Source organism: Podarcis raffonei, chromosome 13 (assembly GCF_027172205.1).
Source record: "Podarcis raffonei isolate rPodRaf1 chromosome 13, rPodRaf1.pri, whole genome shotgun sequence".
Taxonomy (NCBI): Eukaryota; Metazoa; Chordata; class Lepidosauria; order Squamata; family Lacertidae; genus Podarcis; species Podarcis raffonei.
Window position 1 is genome coordinate 48,645,317 of NC_070614.1, and position 17,730 is coordinate 48,663,046.

General features: G+C 44.0%; 1 gene segment (V, D, J or C); it reads left to right on the forward strand.

Annotated features, from left to right (window-relative positions):
* LOC128400585 (Ig mu chain C region membrane-bound form-like) overlaps positions 1-9,987 on the forward strand; it is a 42,983-nt gene extending 32,996 nt beyond the window's left edge. The window contains 5 exon segments of the C gene segment in view: positions 6,041-6,349; positions 7,095-7,418; positions 7,899-8,213; positions 8,689-8,858; positions 9,683-9,987. Of these exon segments, the coding sequence occupies positions 6,041-6,349; positions 7,095-7,418; positions 7,899-8,213; positions 8,689-8,858; positions 9,683-9,691 (1,127 nt within the window).
* The last annotated feature ends 7,743 nt before the right edge of the window (positions 9,988-17,730 follow it).

Below are 17,730 nucleotides of genomic sequence, written 5' to 3' on the forward strand. Positions count from 1 at the left end.
CCAATGCAGATTTCACACTGTACACTAGTGCAACCAGTATTACATCAGTGTTACGCCAGTGCAACGCTAGAGTTGGGATGTAGCCACCTATTCAGCAATACAGGAAGAAGCAACTGTGCCTTGATTTAGAGAAGAGTAGATGGAGAACACTGAAGACATAGGATGGAGGAGAATCAACACTGAGCCACTGTGTTCCCTTCAACAGGGCTGAGAGTGCTTGCATGCCCCTAATTTGCAGTGGTTGCAGCTACAAATAATAGAATCATAGATTAGAGTTGGAAGGGACCCTGCGGATCATTTAGTCCAACCCCTGCATGCAGGAATATGCAGCTGTTTCTTACAGGGATCAAACCTGCGACCTTAGTATTATTAGCACCACATTCTAACCAACTGAGCTATCTGAATATTTCTGTGAGGAGGGGGCAGTGGCAGAGGAAGCCTCTCTGACACCTGGGGCGGTGTGAACCGCCTATAAGGGCAGGGCGAACTGCCCATTGGGAGGGATGGGATGGCGAGCGCAGCACCCACCGGGAGGGACGGGAGGGGGCGTGCGGCACCCATTCCCGCCCCGCTCTGTTTTTGCCCGCCTGCCTGCGTCCCATCCTCTCCCCTGCCTGCCTGCCTCCTCCAGACGGGAGCAGGGGGTACTGCCCCCACAACTCCCAACCCAGAGTGCGGGGCGATCACACCCAAATGGAGGGCACAATCTTGCCCAGGTGGCCGGGTCAGGGGACACACTCCGCCGCTGCGGCCGGACCAGGAGGCGCGATTTGGCATGGCGGTCTGGCCAGGGGGCACGATCTGGCGCAGCGGCGCAGCTGGGGGACACGATCCAGCCCAGCCAGGATTTTGTCACCCCCCTCAGGGATGGCACCTGGGGCACCCCACCCCACATTGCTCCGCCTCTGGGAGGGTGTGTGTGTGTAACAAGGACCAAAGCATAGACTAACAGTGGGATGGTAATCCACTTGGACCAGGGCAAAGGATTGCATACCAAGAGTACACACTCACAGGATGTAACCTAATATACAATGAACTTGAATGATGTAACTTAGCCTCGGTAAGATATCTCCTGAAATCTCACTCATGGTGCAAAGCTTAAGCCTAAAGCCCGTGCAGGCAGATGTGTTGTGCTGCATTCTCAGCAAAACCTCACGGCATGTTTCCATGCATATTCATTGTACAAATGTTTCTGGTGATGACTTGCATGTGCAAGACGGCTATCAAAAAACACCACAGGCAGAGCATTCTTACCACCTCACCTCACTTCTCTGCTTTTCAATGAGGAGAAGTTTACACATTCACCTGAGAAGAACTGGGCGCATCTGTGGATCAGAGTTCAGGCTTTGGTGAGTCTCTCCAAACTGTTGATACCGGAGAGAATTGTCTTGTCCTCTGAACTCAGCACACAGACAGGATAACCTTTAGGCGTAAGCAGTTGTGAAGACAATATATCCTCATTCAACACAACTCTTAACTTCATTGACCTAAGGACCTCTGCTCTGCACCTAGCATTGCTGGGTTCACCCAACTGATTCTTGACCCCCTGCCACACTTTCTGCGCATGCTCAGAATTCAGTTCTGTCAGCTTCTCCCACCTATCGCACAACAACACTTCTACCGCCTATGCCAGGAATTCACACAAGGTCCTGTTTGCTGTTCCACTTTGTTTCACTCATGAAGAACTTCTTCATTTCTTTCACTTATGCTCCTGAGGACTTCCTTTTTCTTAATACAGGTAATTTGATGTCTTCCTACCCCACCCCGCAATGCTACTCTTTCCCATTTTATGATGGCTACTTATAACAGAAGTTTCTTCACAGACCACCTTCAAGCACCTACTGTTGAACTCCTGCAGTCAATAGACCAAGAAAATAAAACCATCACGCTGAAGTGCATCGCATCTAACTACAGACCCCCAAATGTGAGCATCGAATGGAAGGCTGGTCCACAAAACAAGAAAGTAACATTTGTGGAACAAAAGATGGCAGACGGGACATACAGTTCCAGCAACCAGTTGAAAATGCCCATCTCTCAATGGCAAGAAGTGGAGATCAACACATGTGAGGTGGTGCATGAGGCAACAAATACAAAGGTGGTCAGGAACATCTCGAGAAAAGGTAATGTTGAACAATAAACCACACAACAAATTGCCAGAATTTCTGGGCTGAATCCCTCAGTTAGACAATGAAAATTAAGTAAGCCACTTAAGTCAGGCCTAGTTAGCCACCCATCATCAGAGCAGCCAATGAGTTTTCTGGAGTTGGACAGAAATTAAGAGACAAAGTTCTTTGGTTTGGGACACCGGGTTCTGATGGCTGAACCATGGACAGAAGCAATAGTGAAAAATTTGAGATACAAAGCTGAATATGGGAGAGGCAAAGCAGGAAGAAAAAGAATATAGATAGGACATACTATTCCCAAGCTGCTGATGGTTTTATTCCAGCGTCACTAGTGTTATTTTGAAGAATCCAACGCTCACCACAGTCTTACAAAATAGATTTGACTTTCCCTCTCTTTCTCTTCAGACTGGATTGTGCCGACAGCTCTCTCATTGATTCTCAGCACTGATCCACTCTGTCCCAGCACAGGACCAGGGAACAGTGGTAACATCACTTTAGTCTGCTCCATCTATGGCAACTCCCTAGAGAACATCCAAGTCATCTGGGAGGCCAGTGGGAAGGCTCAAGAGGCCCCCAAGCCTGCAAACCTTCTGAAGAATGCTGGCCAGTTTTATACCAGGAGCAACTTGGTTGTGCCCCTGAAGGAATGGAACACGCTACAGAAGTATACCTGCAATGCAAGGCAACCTGATACAAGTAACATCCAGACAAGCAGCATCAGCAAGTGCACAGGTGATTTTCCAAGCCCACTGCAGAATCTCTCTCTCTCTCACTCACTCACACACACACACACACACACACACTTTCTCCCTCTCTTGCTCTCCTTAGTCCATTTCACTCCCCAGAGAGAAAATTCATGCATTTGCTCTACTGTCCTGCTCTCCTACATTTTCCCTGGTTCCTGTCAGATCTAAGGCAAACAGACTGCCAGGCAATCAGGTGTCACCAGTAGACAATCCCATCCTACACTACAAGAGTGTGTTGGGCATAGAATGTATAAATCACATTTCTGAGGACTTGACTAATATAGGCCATCTGAAGGGGAAATGATTGGCTTCACCAGATACGGCTGCCATATTTCAAAAAGTGAAAATCCAGAGACAAAAATTGTTGAAGTTGTGTTTTTTTTTAGTTTTGCCCAAAGTTGTTGAGCATTTTCACCAAAAACAACACTGTTGACATGGGACACTGCTTCCGACTGCAGTATTCTGGCTATGTCCGGGAAATTCCAGGCGTATGGCAACCCTACACCATGGGGAATTTGGTGCAGTTTCTAAATGTGTTGTTGAAAAGGTTGGGACCTCCCTTCACCCCTCAGCTCCTCTTCTCCTCACAGTGCCCCATTTCTCTATATCTTCCTGCCAAGTGCTTTACTCTGACCATCATAAAAATCCATCTTTGTCTTTTGTCCCCCTCTAGCATGTAAAGGGAGCGTCCCACCTCCCAGTCTCTACCTCCTGAAGCCACCTCTTGAGAAACTACTAACCCAAAGTAAAGCTCTCTTTATTTGCCTTGTTGTGGGATACGAACTGGACCATGCCATGCTCACCTGGGTGGTGAATGGCATAAACTACACCAAGAATGCTGAAAAAGCAAACATCACAAGCCACACAAACCTCACCCAGAGCTTACAAAGCCAGTTGACCATCACCAGAGAGGCCTGGGATTCTGGAAATGCAATCCAGTGCCTAATTTCTCATCCCTGCTCATTCTTCCCAGACATGAAGCAGACCATCCAAAAAAACAAAGGTGAGGGAAGATATGGAAGAAATGTGTGATAAGTGAACAACTACTGGTTATGAAAATAGCATCTGATAACTCCAAAGGAAATAGTATTGCGCATACCCACGGATGGATAGAGGAAAATGTATGTGGTGCCTGTCCCTCATCACTCAACCATCAGAGACTAGGCCTCGAATTTATGAGAAAGTAATGGGGCTTCAGATGGACATAGATCTCAAAGTTTAGCATGAAAATTAAATACAGTCTTCAGTATATCAATACAGTGGTACCTTGGTTCTCAAACTTAATCCGTTCCGGAAGTCCATTCAAAAACCAAAGCATTCAAAAACCAAGGCGCGCTTTTCCATAGAAAGTAATGCAAAGTGGATTAATCCATTCCAGGCTTTTTAAAACAACCCCTAAAACAGCAATTTAACATGAATTTTACTATCTAATGAGACCATTGCTCCATAAAATGAAAGCAATAATCAATGTACTGTACTATAAAATAAATAAAACAGAATTGCAGATGATAAAAATTGAAATTATTTTTTTCTTACCTGCACTGATGATAGTCATTGTTTGGATTGGGGGGGGGGCTTTTATCCATTTCTGCAGTCACACAATCAATCAATCAGTAGCTGAGCTGGGTTTCACACAGTCACAAAAACAAATTAACCGAAAAAGCCTCAAAAACAAAAACGCTAAATAAATAGCAAAAACAAAATCACCAAATATAAGCTCCAAATATCACTTCAGAACACTGCAATTACAATGGGGGGACTCAAATTAGCAGCGCAACAGCAAAACGGAAAGGGAAGACTTGAATTACAATGGGGGATGCAAATTAGCAGCGGAACAGTAAAAACGGAAGCTCAGGACTCAAAACAGAGCATGTTCAGCTTCCGAAGCAAAGTTCACAAACCGGAACACCTATTTATGGGTTTGCAGCATTCAATTTCCAAGTTGTTCGTTGTTGCAATTACAATGGGGAGGGTGCAAATTAGCAGCGCAACAGGAAAATGGAAAGGGAAGACTTGAATTACAATGGGGGACGCAAATTAGCAAGCACAACAGTAAAAACGGGAGCTCGGGACTCAAAACGGAGCACGTTCGGCTTCCGAAGCAAAGATCGCAAACCAGAACACCTATTTCCAGGTTTTCCACATTCGATTTCCAAGTTGTTCATGAACTAAGCTGTTCGAAAACCGAGGTACCACTGTAGTGTGATTCACTATTCCCCACCACCACCAACATAGTGCTCTCTCTTCGTGTGTCATCTAATTGAATATCAACCTTGTCAGCATTTCTGTTTTCATCCCCTTCCATATAGATTCCAACCATGTTAAAGCTCCATCTTTCAACTTGGTCATTCTATCACCAAGACAATTCATACAACCTACATCCCAAGCTGTAGCTTGGTTGGCTTGTGAGGTCTCTGGATTCTCCCCAGCTGAAATATTCATCAGGTGGAAGAAGAATGACACAGACATTGATGTCTCTGAATATATCACAGGGCCTCCAACAGCCCAAGCTGGAAGCCCCACTTTTACCATCCAAAGCATTCTGAAAGTCCCAGCATCTGAGTGGAGAAGCAGAGCCCTCTATTCCTGCATTGTGGGGCATGAGTCCTTAACTCTTATGAAGAATGCCAGTGAGCATTTGTATGGTAAGTCTGGGTGCTGGAGAATGCTTCACTAGCCAATGAAAGAAGAAGGCTTAACCTTGCACAGAAGAAATTGTTGTGTGGGTCACTGCCACTAAAAAAGAGAGTTGAAGAATTGCTCAGCAGCAATTCTCACCACAATGAAGGTTAGTTCATACATGCATGAACTCAGTGATCACAACTCAACATTCAGATGAACACTAAACTTCCTCCGTCAAAAAGCAGCACATCTCTGCTGACTTCGGAGGTAAGATAGCTCTGTCTGTGGTGTTATGGCAGGAATGTGGAGTTTGCAGCAGTCATCAGGTGCTGAACATGTATGTGTGTGTTCATCACTTGGAAACAAGCCTCCATAAGTTGCTTCCACTGAAATCATTGGGAAGAGGAGTTTCACTTCTAAGGAAATGTGTGTACTTCTCAGTGTTCAAACTCAGTGTTCATTAACCAGGCACTTGAACTGACAGGGAACTCTGCTCTCTATCCATGCATGTTCTGTTTTGCAACCAAAAGGTCAACCCTTTCATTTCAGATTTTCTGCAACCAGCTCCCCCGCAGGTGACAGCATTCCACACCTCGGAAGATGGGGGAAGCCAGAAACTTGTTTGCTTTGCTACCGACTTCTATCCCAAAAATATAGACATTGAATGGGCCACCAAAGGACACAGGCTCAGCTGCAGTCCTAACTCATCAGCTCTGGTCCCACTTGGTAATGGGAAGTTCCAGAAGACCTGCAGTTGGGTACTCAGCGGAGAAGAGTGGAGAGAGCCAGAAATCTATACATGCACTGTGAATCACAGCTCAACCAACACCATGATTAAGAAGGACTTGCATTATTCTGGTAAGTCATAATATACAGGTAAACCACATTGAAAATATAAGGAACCCAATCCTAATGGGAAACAGAGTGGCTCTGCAGAGTGCTTAGCCCTTACCACTAAGTAGCCACAATTATCATTATTCATACAAGCTCCTAAGATGTCATAGGGAATCGGAGGGCAGAAAGCAAGTTTAAGATACCACTTTTTTATTCTATGCCTTTAACAACTGCATACTAGCTAGAGATAAATGGAAAGAGCAGCAGTTTGCTGATAGTTGTGGCAATTGATTTGATGATCAGTTGTGTGCACAGAATAGGGGGTAGTGATGGGTTGATTGGGGGATGAAGTAGATGTTTGAGGAATGTGGTAACAACATGCTCAGAGCACTTGACTATATTTCTGAATGTCAAGTCCCTGTTTCCACCCAAAGGTGGTAGAATCAGTTGGACATAATGCTGGGCCACATCTCTCTCTCTCTCTCTCTCTCTCTCTCTCTCTCTCTCTCTCTCTCTCTCGAGCTGGTTTCACAAACATACACTTTGTCATTTCCATCTCAAACTGGAAGATTCTTCCATTTTATATAGAACTGGTTATAGCATCCAAATCATAAACTTCTTTTGCTTAAGACTCATGGGCTAGTCCAACACAGGGTTCTCTTGTGGTTGGATTAGTCATTACAATAGGACACCTTAAACCAACAGATAGGGTGATTTCTGAAGACCACATCTCAAACCCGTTCAATCTGATGATTATTTGTTTTTGAAGGAATGGCCCCACTTCTTAACAAGACAGCTATCAAAATGCAGCCACCACCCTTTGAAGATCTCTTTATAAACAAAAGTGCCGTTCTGACATGCATGATGCCCCTTGCAAATGCAACCATCAACTCAACAGTCAGTTGGACAATAGATGGAGAACCTGCCGACACAAAAGCTGTGACTACCACATTCTTGAATGAAACAAACAGCACTTCTTGGATCTACGGACAACTGCGCGTGAATCTGACTGAATGGAAAACCACTGTGAAGTTCACCTGTAGCATCCAAAATGGCCTAGGAGAAACCAAGCAACACTTTGAGCGAAGGAATGGTGAGGACTTAACAAAAAGGGTGGGCAGGAGCATATGAGACACTGAGAGCAAAACAGAGTGATTCAGGAACACACCAAAGTTACTGGAGATTGAGTCAAAGTACTAACTCATTTTGCTCAATATGCTAATTCAGACTGCAGCCAACACAAAATAATATTAAGCTAACACAGCCATCCATCACCTACATTTAAAGCCACCTGAGCACAGGATTGAAGCTACCAATCTTAAAAATTTGTATACGCAATGAAGTTTTTCCTCTTTTATGCCAGTTTCATTTTCATGATTTCCACAAAGAATTACAGGTGTTGTACCTTTCAGAATGCTGAAAATACTATTAGAGAGCCACCCCAGTTGTAACAACAACAAATATAATTCCAATGGTTTTCTGGGGAAAGTGAAAGACTGATAAACAGGGTAAATTTCAAATATGTCCTTAGTAGTTTCTTCCAACATTTTTTGTTTCCCTTTTTTTAACACAGGCACAATGAAGCCCCCAAAAGTCTATCTCCAGCAACAGTCCTCCAATGATGACTTAAATGTAACCTTATTCTGCGTGGTCAGAGACTTCTACCCAGGAGAAATCTTTGTGAAGTGGGAAGAGGAGAAAAAAGGAATGTCACTGAAGGGTTATGATGCTCATGGTCTGAAATGTGACCATGAAAAACAAAGATGTTCCTTAGTGAGCATACTTGAAGTCCCCACAAGCAAGTGGCTGACAGGAGTCTCTTACGCATGCCTTGTAGCACACGTCTCCTCTGAAAACATCACAATCAGAAGAACCAATTCCCTTTCCGGTAAAATACATCTTATCTGCACCTTACCACCAGATAAATTCACTTCATTGCAAAGACAATGTAATTTCCTTGACATCTTGATTTGGCCTGCCTGCTGTCTTCACATCCCGCTAGATGGGATGTCCCTTCTGTTATATCGCACAATGTTAATGTATCCTGCAGTTCTATATTAAAGTAATAATCAATGAGGTGTTTCTTTCTTTCTTCTTCAGTTGCATCTTGTGCCCCGATCCAATAACCAGATATAGCTTTTGCACAAAATCCACACTGTATGCTGATCCTCTAAAGATGCCCTAGGAACACTGTTGGTCTTTGTGGGGTCTATATTCAAAAAAGAGAAACCAACATGCCTTCAACACACCTTTGTCTCTTATTTGTTTCATCATATATTTGCTGCTGTACTTTGTTCTTGCTTTTCCGAAGACTTTCTCCTCCATCTGTTCTCCAAGGAGTAACCATATCATCTCACCTGCAGATTCCTGGGACTGTGCCATCATGGGTACTGCTCTGTGCGATATCCGCAACGAAAACGAAGATGAGTACAGTGAACTCGAGGAGGCCAACAGCGTCTGGAACAAAGTTTCCACTTTCATGGTCCTCTTCACTGTTGCAATCTTCTATGGGGGACTTGTCACTTTCATCAAGGTAAAAAGGGAACGAGCTAGAGCAACGTTTCCCAAACTTGAGTCTCCAGCTGTTGTTGGACTACAACTCCCATCATCCTAGCTAGCAGGACCAGTGGTCAGGAATGATGAGAATTGTAGTCCAAAAACAGCTGGAGACTCAGGTTTGGAAAACCCTGGGCTAGAGTCAAACCTTGGAAGCACCACACAAATGTAGAAGGCACTGGCCAGTGTGGTGTAGTGGTTAAGAGCGGTAGTATCGTAATCTGGGGAACCGGGTTCGCGTCTCCGCTCTTCCACCTGCAGCTGCTGGGTGACCTTGGGCCAGTCACACTTCTTTGAAGTCTTTCAGCCCCACTCACCTCACAGAGTGTTTGTTGTGGGGGAGGAAGGGAAAGGAGAATGTTAGCTGCTTTGAGACTCCTTAAAGGGAGTGAAAGGCGGGATATCAAATCCAAACTCTTCTTCTTCTTCTTCTTCTTCTTCTTCTTCTTCTTCTTCTTCTCACCCAACAATTAATTGTGGACACCATCTGTCACGGTCCTAAATCGTTTTGTGTGTGTACATTTGACAAATGTTATTAAGTGTGAGCAAGTGAGGACAAACTTGCATTTGCAGACCTGTGTTAATATGGATATGCACATCTACCTACTTGTTTGACTACTTAGTGCTGATAGAATGTCCTCTGCCTGTCACAAAATGGACATGAGATCAATTGGCTTCTAACTCGCTGTTCTCCAGCAACAGCAGAACCAATGTCCTAGGTGTCCTGTTCTCATCCCCAAATCATTCAGATAAACATGCATGGATTGTTTAATCTTCTCCCCACCTCTTCTGTTTTCACAGGTGAAGTAACCTTCCTCCTTATCTCATGATGAAGAATATGCAGAATAAGACCCTGCTTTTTCTCTCCATTATATAGTTCTCTCAGTCTTTTTCCATTATAATTTTTGTCTGCTACAATACAACAAAGCATTAATGTCAGAAAACATTAACTTCAGTGTTACTTTGTTTGCTTTGCCATCTTTTGCGATAATCGACACAGCCAACTTTGCTTCAAAAAGATGGTTAACAGGTCACTGAGGAAAGTGACCTCAACTTTACATCAACATTATCACAAATAGTAAATAACTTTGTGTATCAATATTGCAAGTGCAACAAACAGCAATTTTGCCAGTGCCCACAATATGGAGCTCAACAATTGTGAAAGAAATAAACAACAAAGAATAGCATATCAACCATCCATGAGTAATAAAATGAATGATTTATCTTTTCCTTCCAACTATAGCAACTGACGGGTTGCAGAAAACTGGATCTGAGCAGGAGCCATCCAAATTGGTGAAAAGCTCCAAAGCTATTTCGTTGCTCTACACTTTGTATTAATTTCCTCCAAATCCTGAGCCGTTATTTCCGCAGCGGCAGTTTCTAGAAGCATTGCCATATTGATATGTTGCCAATTTGCAGCCCAGAGAGCAAGCGTTTCGTCTTAAGTGTACTGATAAAAGTAGAAGATGAGTAGCTGTTTTTGCTTTCCAAATATAAGTCCTTTTGTCCACATTTTCCCCTTACTTGCAACAGAGGACTCCATTATTTGCCCTCCTATAGACAAACAGAAATATGTGTACAAAATGGCTGTGATCAAAAGGGGTCAGAACTGATACAACCAATAAAGGCCCCTTCCTTTATCACCACGTTTAAAGAGAGGAGCCTGATAAGCAAAGAGTTTTTCATGGGTGGCAGCAAGCACACGCCCTTTCCAAGGCTATTGATTTCTACTGGAGAGAGTTCTGGGCATGTTTAAATCTCCAGAAGTCAAATCAATGAAGATTAAAAGTTCTCAGCTTTTTATCATTCCCACTTGGCTTGCATAGTGCAAAATATCAGCCAAAGTTTCCCTGTGTTGTGTTGAATTACTTTTCATGGTTGCATTAGTTTCGTGTTTGAGAAGTGTTGAAACTTTATCCTGTCACATTTGCATTACATTGTCCTCTGCTCCTGGACCACAAAGCAGCAACAATTATAACTTGAGTTTTCCTAGGATCACAGTCCAGCTAAAAAAGAGATTTGTCGCTGCTGTTGATCAGCCATTTGGTGCTAATCAGCTGCTTGGCATGGTCATAGCTAACTGTATGAACCACTTTGCATTAGCAAACTGATTGGACAGATAATTAATAATAATAATCTGGCTCAAGTTTTCAGTGCTATTCAGCTGTTAAAGCTCACAGCACTAAATGGTTGCTTTCTTGAACTATGATTGTTCAGCAGGTAGATGCTGTCTCTTATTAACCAAGGTGTATATCTGGTGCATATGTTATCAGAGTTGTCGTACACATCAGCCGTGTTTGACTGTAGTTTACTAAACTGCCAGCACTGTGCAGCCATCACGTTATCTGACTACCACCCTCCCGTATCGTTTGCCATAATGCGTTACTATAATCTGTATAAAAGCAATGCATTGTATTGTATTCTATTGCACTGTACCAATTTGCATTGATTTAAATAATGAACCTAAGAATGCACAGTATAAACATTATACTATAACAGCCTTGTGTTTGGTGCTGAGTTTGTCTATATTAATTTCTGTACTCATATTGCTTCTGATTGTAATAATTTTGCCTTGTATGCTATTGCCCTCCATTGTATAAGTCTTCATTCAATTTAGACATATCAAAACTCAGCTGCTACATAAACTTCTACTAACCATGCATGTTGTCGATTCTCAGTCTTCTTCAAAGCACTGGACACACCCATTGGGACACAAATGCCTCTTTTCAGGGATTCTCCTAAAACAAGGATGGGGAATCTTTTTCACACTGAGGGCCACATTTCATTCTGGGCAACCTTTCAAGGGCCACATGTTAGTGGTGGGCAGGGCCAGAGGCAAAAGAACAACAAATGAAAATGTTACCTATGTACAGTAGACTAGCTTCTACGCATACTCACACACCTGCCTTTATTCTCCATCTGAGCAACCAAGAGATCAAGGCACATTCAAGGTAGGCAAAAACAGTCCAGGAGAGTGCAAAGCAGTGAAGGGGGTGGCCTGGGGAGGAGGTGGTGCTTGGGAGGGAGGGTGGTGTAGGGAGAGTTCAGAGGGCCAAGCAGAAACGCTTGGAGGGCCACATTCAGAACCCAGGTCTGAAGCTTCCCAACTCCAGCCTAAAATGTGTCTACTGTGTGTAACTCACAATGGACTAGTGGTTAACTTTTAACATACCAGAGCTGCATGCCACTCCAATCTTGGAGTGGTGCAAGATTCCAGGGGTTCATCTTTCCTTTAAGGAATGAGGAACAGTGGAGACTGTGGTATTTTTACAATATGTGGTTTAATAATAATAATAATGATAATAATTATTATTATTATTATTTATTTGTACCCTGCCCATCAGATTGGGTTCCTCCAGCCACTTTGGGCTACTTCCAGCAAATATAAAAACATAATAAAACCTTAAACCTTAAAAAAGCTTCGCTATACAGGGATGCCTTCATATGTTTCCAAAATCTCCTTAACATCTGATGGGCATTCCACAGGGTGGGTGCTGCTACCAAGAAGGCCCTTACACACATATACAACCTGAGCCTACAATGGAAGGGTACACAGCATTGGTACTTCAAGAGGGTCTTGCTTCTCCCAAACTACAACTGTAGATTCCAAAAAGAAACCAACCATTGCACCCTAAGCCTCTCTCCAACTTGCCGCTTTTACCAGACTGCAACCTTTTTTCTCTACATCACACCCCAGCCAACTGTAAATACTCTACCTCAGGGAAGTTCCCAACAAAAAAAATAAATATAAAAACCACAAAAGTCATCATAAAAATAAGAACAAAAACAAACACAGTTAAATGGGCATCACAGGTCAATCAACCAAAGGCCTGGTTGAAGAGGAATGTTTTTGCCTGGCGCCAAAATGTGTATAATGAAGGCATCTCGTGTTGCAACCCTCCAAGCCTCTTGTGGAGGAGGCACACAATTCAAGGCCTCAAAGGATGACCTCAGGATCTGGTTAGGTTCATATGGAGAGAGGCAGTCCTTGAGGTATTGCGGCCCTGAGCCCCAGGCTTGTGCCTAGGGACCAAGTGAATCCACCTCATTTATCCTTCAGAGTACCACATACAGCCTTTTCCAAGGCTTATCCAGTTTCAGGCTCCTGTCCCTTTTTCCTTTTGGGTTGTAAAACCTTACAAGGTCTCGCAAAGTTTAACTCAAAGCAGCACAAGGTAAGGGTCATTGTGAGAAATGAAATGTATGGTGAGATCCAGCGACCTAATGTTGCTTAGAGTGCTGGTCTAGAATACATACATAAACATATGTATATGTATATGTATATGTATATGTATATGTATATGTATATGTATGTGTATGTGTATATGTATATGTATATGTATATGTATGGAGGGAACTGGGGTCAGTAGAGGCACCAGACGAAAAGTGGGAAGGACTCCTGCATACACAACAAGAGGAAAGAATTTCAACAGGTACAACCTGCATGAAATTTCCACAACTATCCTCTTTCCTACACAACCTTTAGTGGTTCAGGTGCCCCTCACTTTTTCTTGCCTGGCCACCCTATTCATGAGACATCGTTACAGGACCTTGCAGCGGCCTCAGGATACCGGATACTGACACCAAAAGAAATCTACATGGTGCCTTCCAAATGTTGTTGGGCTACAATCCCCACCATCTCCTGGTCATTGGTGATGCTATCTGGGGCTGATGGGAGTCAATGACATCTGGAGGGCTACCCTTGCTGTAGACATTGCTAACACTGGAGTGGCTTCATAACTTGCCTCCAACCCTGGTTTACACTCTCATTACTGAAGATTGGGGGGTGGGGGGCAGTGGCTGCCTCTGTCAGTCTATACACTGTAGGCAAAGGCATGACATTTTGTCCCATCCCAGTTTGAGCTGTGTCTCAGTTTCCTCTGGTAGATATACTCAATTCATAGAGCATGCGGCTCATACAAAATCAGCAAAACATGGTTGTTGCTTTCTCAGGCACTGAGATACCCACCATTTGTTATCTGAAGTTGACTCAGAACACATCAATGTGAGTTTCTATTCAAAGCCCCACACATCATATCTGTCCATCCCCTCCTGACCGCCAGCACTCGCCTTTGGCTCAAAGGGGAAACACCAGTTCACAGCTGTTGGTGAAAACAGGTTGCATCTGTTCTCAGGATGACTCATCAAAATGTCAGTGGGGGCCTTTCAGTCTTACCTATATTGCGATCAACAACAAACCATCAGGAGGGACATTCATGCCATGGTTTTCAGCCTCACTGCACTTCATCCACACATTCCTACCCTGAAAAACAATGTGCAATAGATTAGAACTGGAAGGAATCTATTGAACATTGTTGTTGCTGTTTAGTTGTTTAGTCGTGTCCGACTCTTCGTGACCCCATGGACCAGAGCATGCCAGGCACTCCTGTCTTCTGCTGCCTCCCACAGTTTGGTTAAACTCATGTTGGTAGCTTCAAGAACACTGTCCAACCATCTCATCCTCTGTCGTCCCCTTCTCCTTGTGCCCTCCATCTTTCCCAACATCAGGGTCTTTTCCAGAGAGTCTTCTCTTCTCATGAGGTGGCCAAAGTATTGGAGCCTCAGCTTCAGGATCTGCCCTTCCAGTGAGCACTCAGGGCTGATTTCCTTATGAATGGAGAGGTTTGATCTTCTTGCAGTCCATGGGACTCTCAAGAGTCTCCTCCAGCACCATAATTCAAAAGCATCAATTCTTCGGCGATCAGCCTTCTTTATGGTCCAGCTCTCACTTCCATCTATTGAACATAACATTAATCAAATGTGGGAGGGATATTTTAACTGCTTTCCAGAAAGAAAAATAGTAACCTCTCACCAGCACAATTACCATATGGTTAAGGTGCCATCCCCAGGCCCCATAAATTGTACATGTGTCTTCCCCCCACCCCAAGCAGTACTCCTGCGACTCAAATGGCAGCCCGAGACAGGAAAGTTCAGCAAATGAAGCTCCTTCCACCATTTTTTATCCATGCCAAAACAAGATTCACCTGCTAAATTGCTGCATATCATGTAGCTATGAAAGAAGTCCTAATACAGCTGAAATCTTGGAACTAGGCCTGGTCTCAGCTCCACCAGGATCATATATTATTTCTCTCACCGTGAATATGGCTATAGCAGCCTGCCCAGCACCCACAATCTAGGAGGCAGGGACCTATGCACACCTAGCAAACACACCTGCCAAAAGCCACCCAAAGTCTTAAGAGAGCTGAAGAAGACCTAATGTCCATACATACCAATTGTCCTTAGTTGCCAAGGGCTAACCCCGATTTCTGGTCACTCTCCCTGGAAAGTTGCTATACCTATTTGGTTCTCTGGGGAGTACGTTGAAGAGGCCATTTTGAAATGCTGCACACTAGAGTTTGGCAGAGCAGAGACATCATCTTGCTGACAAAGGTCCGTATAGTTAAAGCTATAGTTTTCCCAATAGTGATGTATGGAAGTGAGAGCTAGACCATAACGAAGGCTGATCGCCGAAGAATTGATGCTTTTGAATTATGGTGCTGAAGGAGACTCTTGAGAGTCCCACGGACTGCAAGAAGATCAAACCTCTCCATTCATAAGGAAATCAGCCCTGAGTGCTCACTGGAAGGACAGATCCTGAAGCTGAGGCTCCAATACTTTGGCCACCTCATGAGAAGAGAAGACTCCCTGGAAAAGACCCTGAAGTTGGGAAAGATTGAGGGCACAAGGAGAAGGAGAGGACGAGATGGTTGGACAATGTTCTCGAAGCTACCAACATGAGTTTAATCAAACTATGGGAGGCAGTGGAAGACAGGAGTGCCTGGCATGCTCTGGTCCATCGGGTCACGAAGAGTTGGACACAACTAAACATCTAAACAACAACAACAGAGTTTGCCAGGTCTGTAGCAGTTCAGTGCTAAGAGCCAAACTTCATGTGGTGGGGGCAGCTACCCTGTGGTCACACAATATTGGTTGAAACCGTCATGGTTTCCCACTAAGATTCCTGTGGACTGTTGCTTATTAAGGGTGCAGAGAGTTGTTAGGAGACTCCCTGCTCCCGTCCGGCCCCCCCCAATAGTTGTAATTTGCAGAGTGGTTTAGCAATCAAACCCTCCTCCTGAGGAACTCTGGAATCTTTTTCCCATACCTCCCAAACCACAGTGAGAGATGCACAGCTAGGACAAAACTTGACCAGTTGTTTCATACATGCTCAGTGAAAGTTCAACCATTGTCCTTCTCACTCAGAACAATTTCCCGCTCCTTGGAAATGGTAAGTTCTAGAGGGCAGAAGAGTAATGGGGCAGCACCTCAGCCCACATCAGAATGTAGAGGCTATGAAGACCACTTTGATTACTTCAATATTGTTTGGCATTGAGTTGCAGCCAAATGCAATTTATTTCACGAAGACTGAGTGGTCAGGTTCTAGTGAGTCTCAGCTTCCTTTCATATCTGGAGTCAGGCTCAATTGGATAGTCCTCCTGGAGTGGTTTGAGTCACTTACCCTAGCTACTGACACCTTACTGCGCTTACTCAGGATCAGGAGTGAGACCCTATCAACATATAGTTTCTCCGCTCAGAGATCTGCACTACTTCCCCATCTGCTGCCAGATCCAGGTTCACAGTGTTAGTAGTCTTATACAAAGCCCTTAACAGCTTGGGACTAGTTTGTTTGCAGGATCACTTTGCCCCACATACGCCCAATAACCATCTGAATCTGCAGAAATGGCACTGTAGTTGGTGCCACATAACACTTGTTCCACAGCTGTAATAAATCTTTTAGTGTGGCAGAACCTACAGAAACCGGGACGGCTTCTCTAAATCAGGGACGTCCCTGGAAAATAGGAACACTTGGAGGGTCTGACATTACACACACACTTCCAACTCTAAACTCTGGCTTTTGTCCTTCTCACCATGCCCCCCCCCATTTGCTGTCTCACACAGAGCCCCCTCTCCTTTGCCCTCTTAATGGCCCATCACCCAGGTGATTGCCTCAACACAGTTAGATAGCCTGGCTTATATTTTAACACTTGCTATTATAGGTGCCTGGCACCCACAAACTCAAAACAATATAAATTTGCCCTCCACAAGGCGGTGAAGCGTTTCTTCAAAGTGAAGCTACTGTTGGTGTGAGCAACTTGGCCCCAAAGCAACCTTGGAGGAAATTGCCCCCTCCCAGTTCTATGAAAGAAAAAATGGGTGGCATTAGGTGGCACCGAAAGTGATATGGAAAGGGTCAATCACCAATAAATTCCAGACTTCTCAGGGTGAGGCCTAGTTCCACATTCAGCCCAGAATTATCTGCTATGGAATACAGACCCTCCAAGTGTCCCTATTTTCCAGGGACGTCCCTGATTCAGAGAAGCCATCTCAGTTTCTGATTTGATCCCAGAATGTCCCACTATTTCTTAGGATGTCCCTATTTTCATTGGAGGGTAGGGAATTATCTGACCCCTGAGCCATCTGAAGGCAATCCTGCATTGGGGATTTTAAAAAAAATGTTTTATTATCTTTTTGTATATGTTGGAAGCTGCCCAGAGTGGCTGGGGCAACCTAGTAAGATGTGTGGGGTATAGATAGTAAAATTATCATTATGGAATGGGATGTCCCTATTTTCATTGGAGAAATGTTGGAGGGTATGGGAATAGTTGGTTTACCATTTATACTTACCTTATAAGGCCTTGGCAGAAAGTGATAAATTATTATTTCTTTTTGAAATAAATAAATATTAGGGGGCAATACCTCTCTCTTTGTGTGGAAGTGGGCTGTTTTGCCAGATTAACCCTAACTCTGGAAATTTGGTTAGTGACAAACCCCAAAGTCTTGAAAACAAGAAAACAAGGCAAGACAAATAAACTAGAAAAAGGGGAAGTTCTGCCTCGGCAACAGTTTCA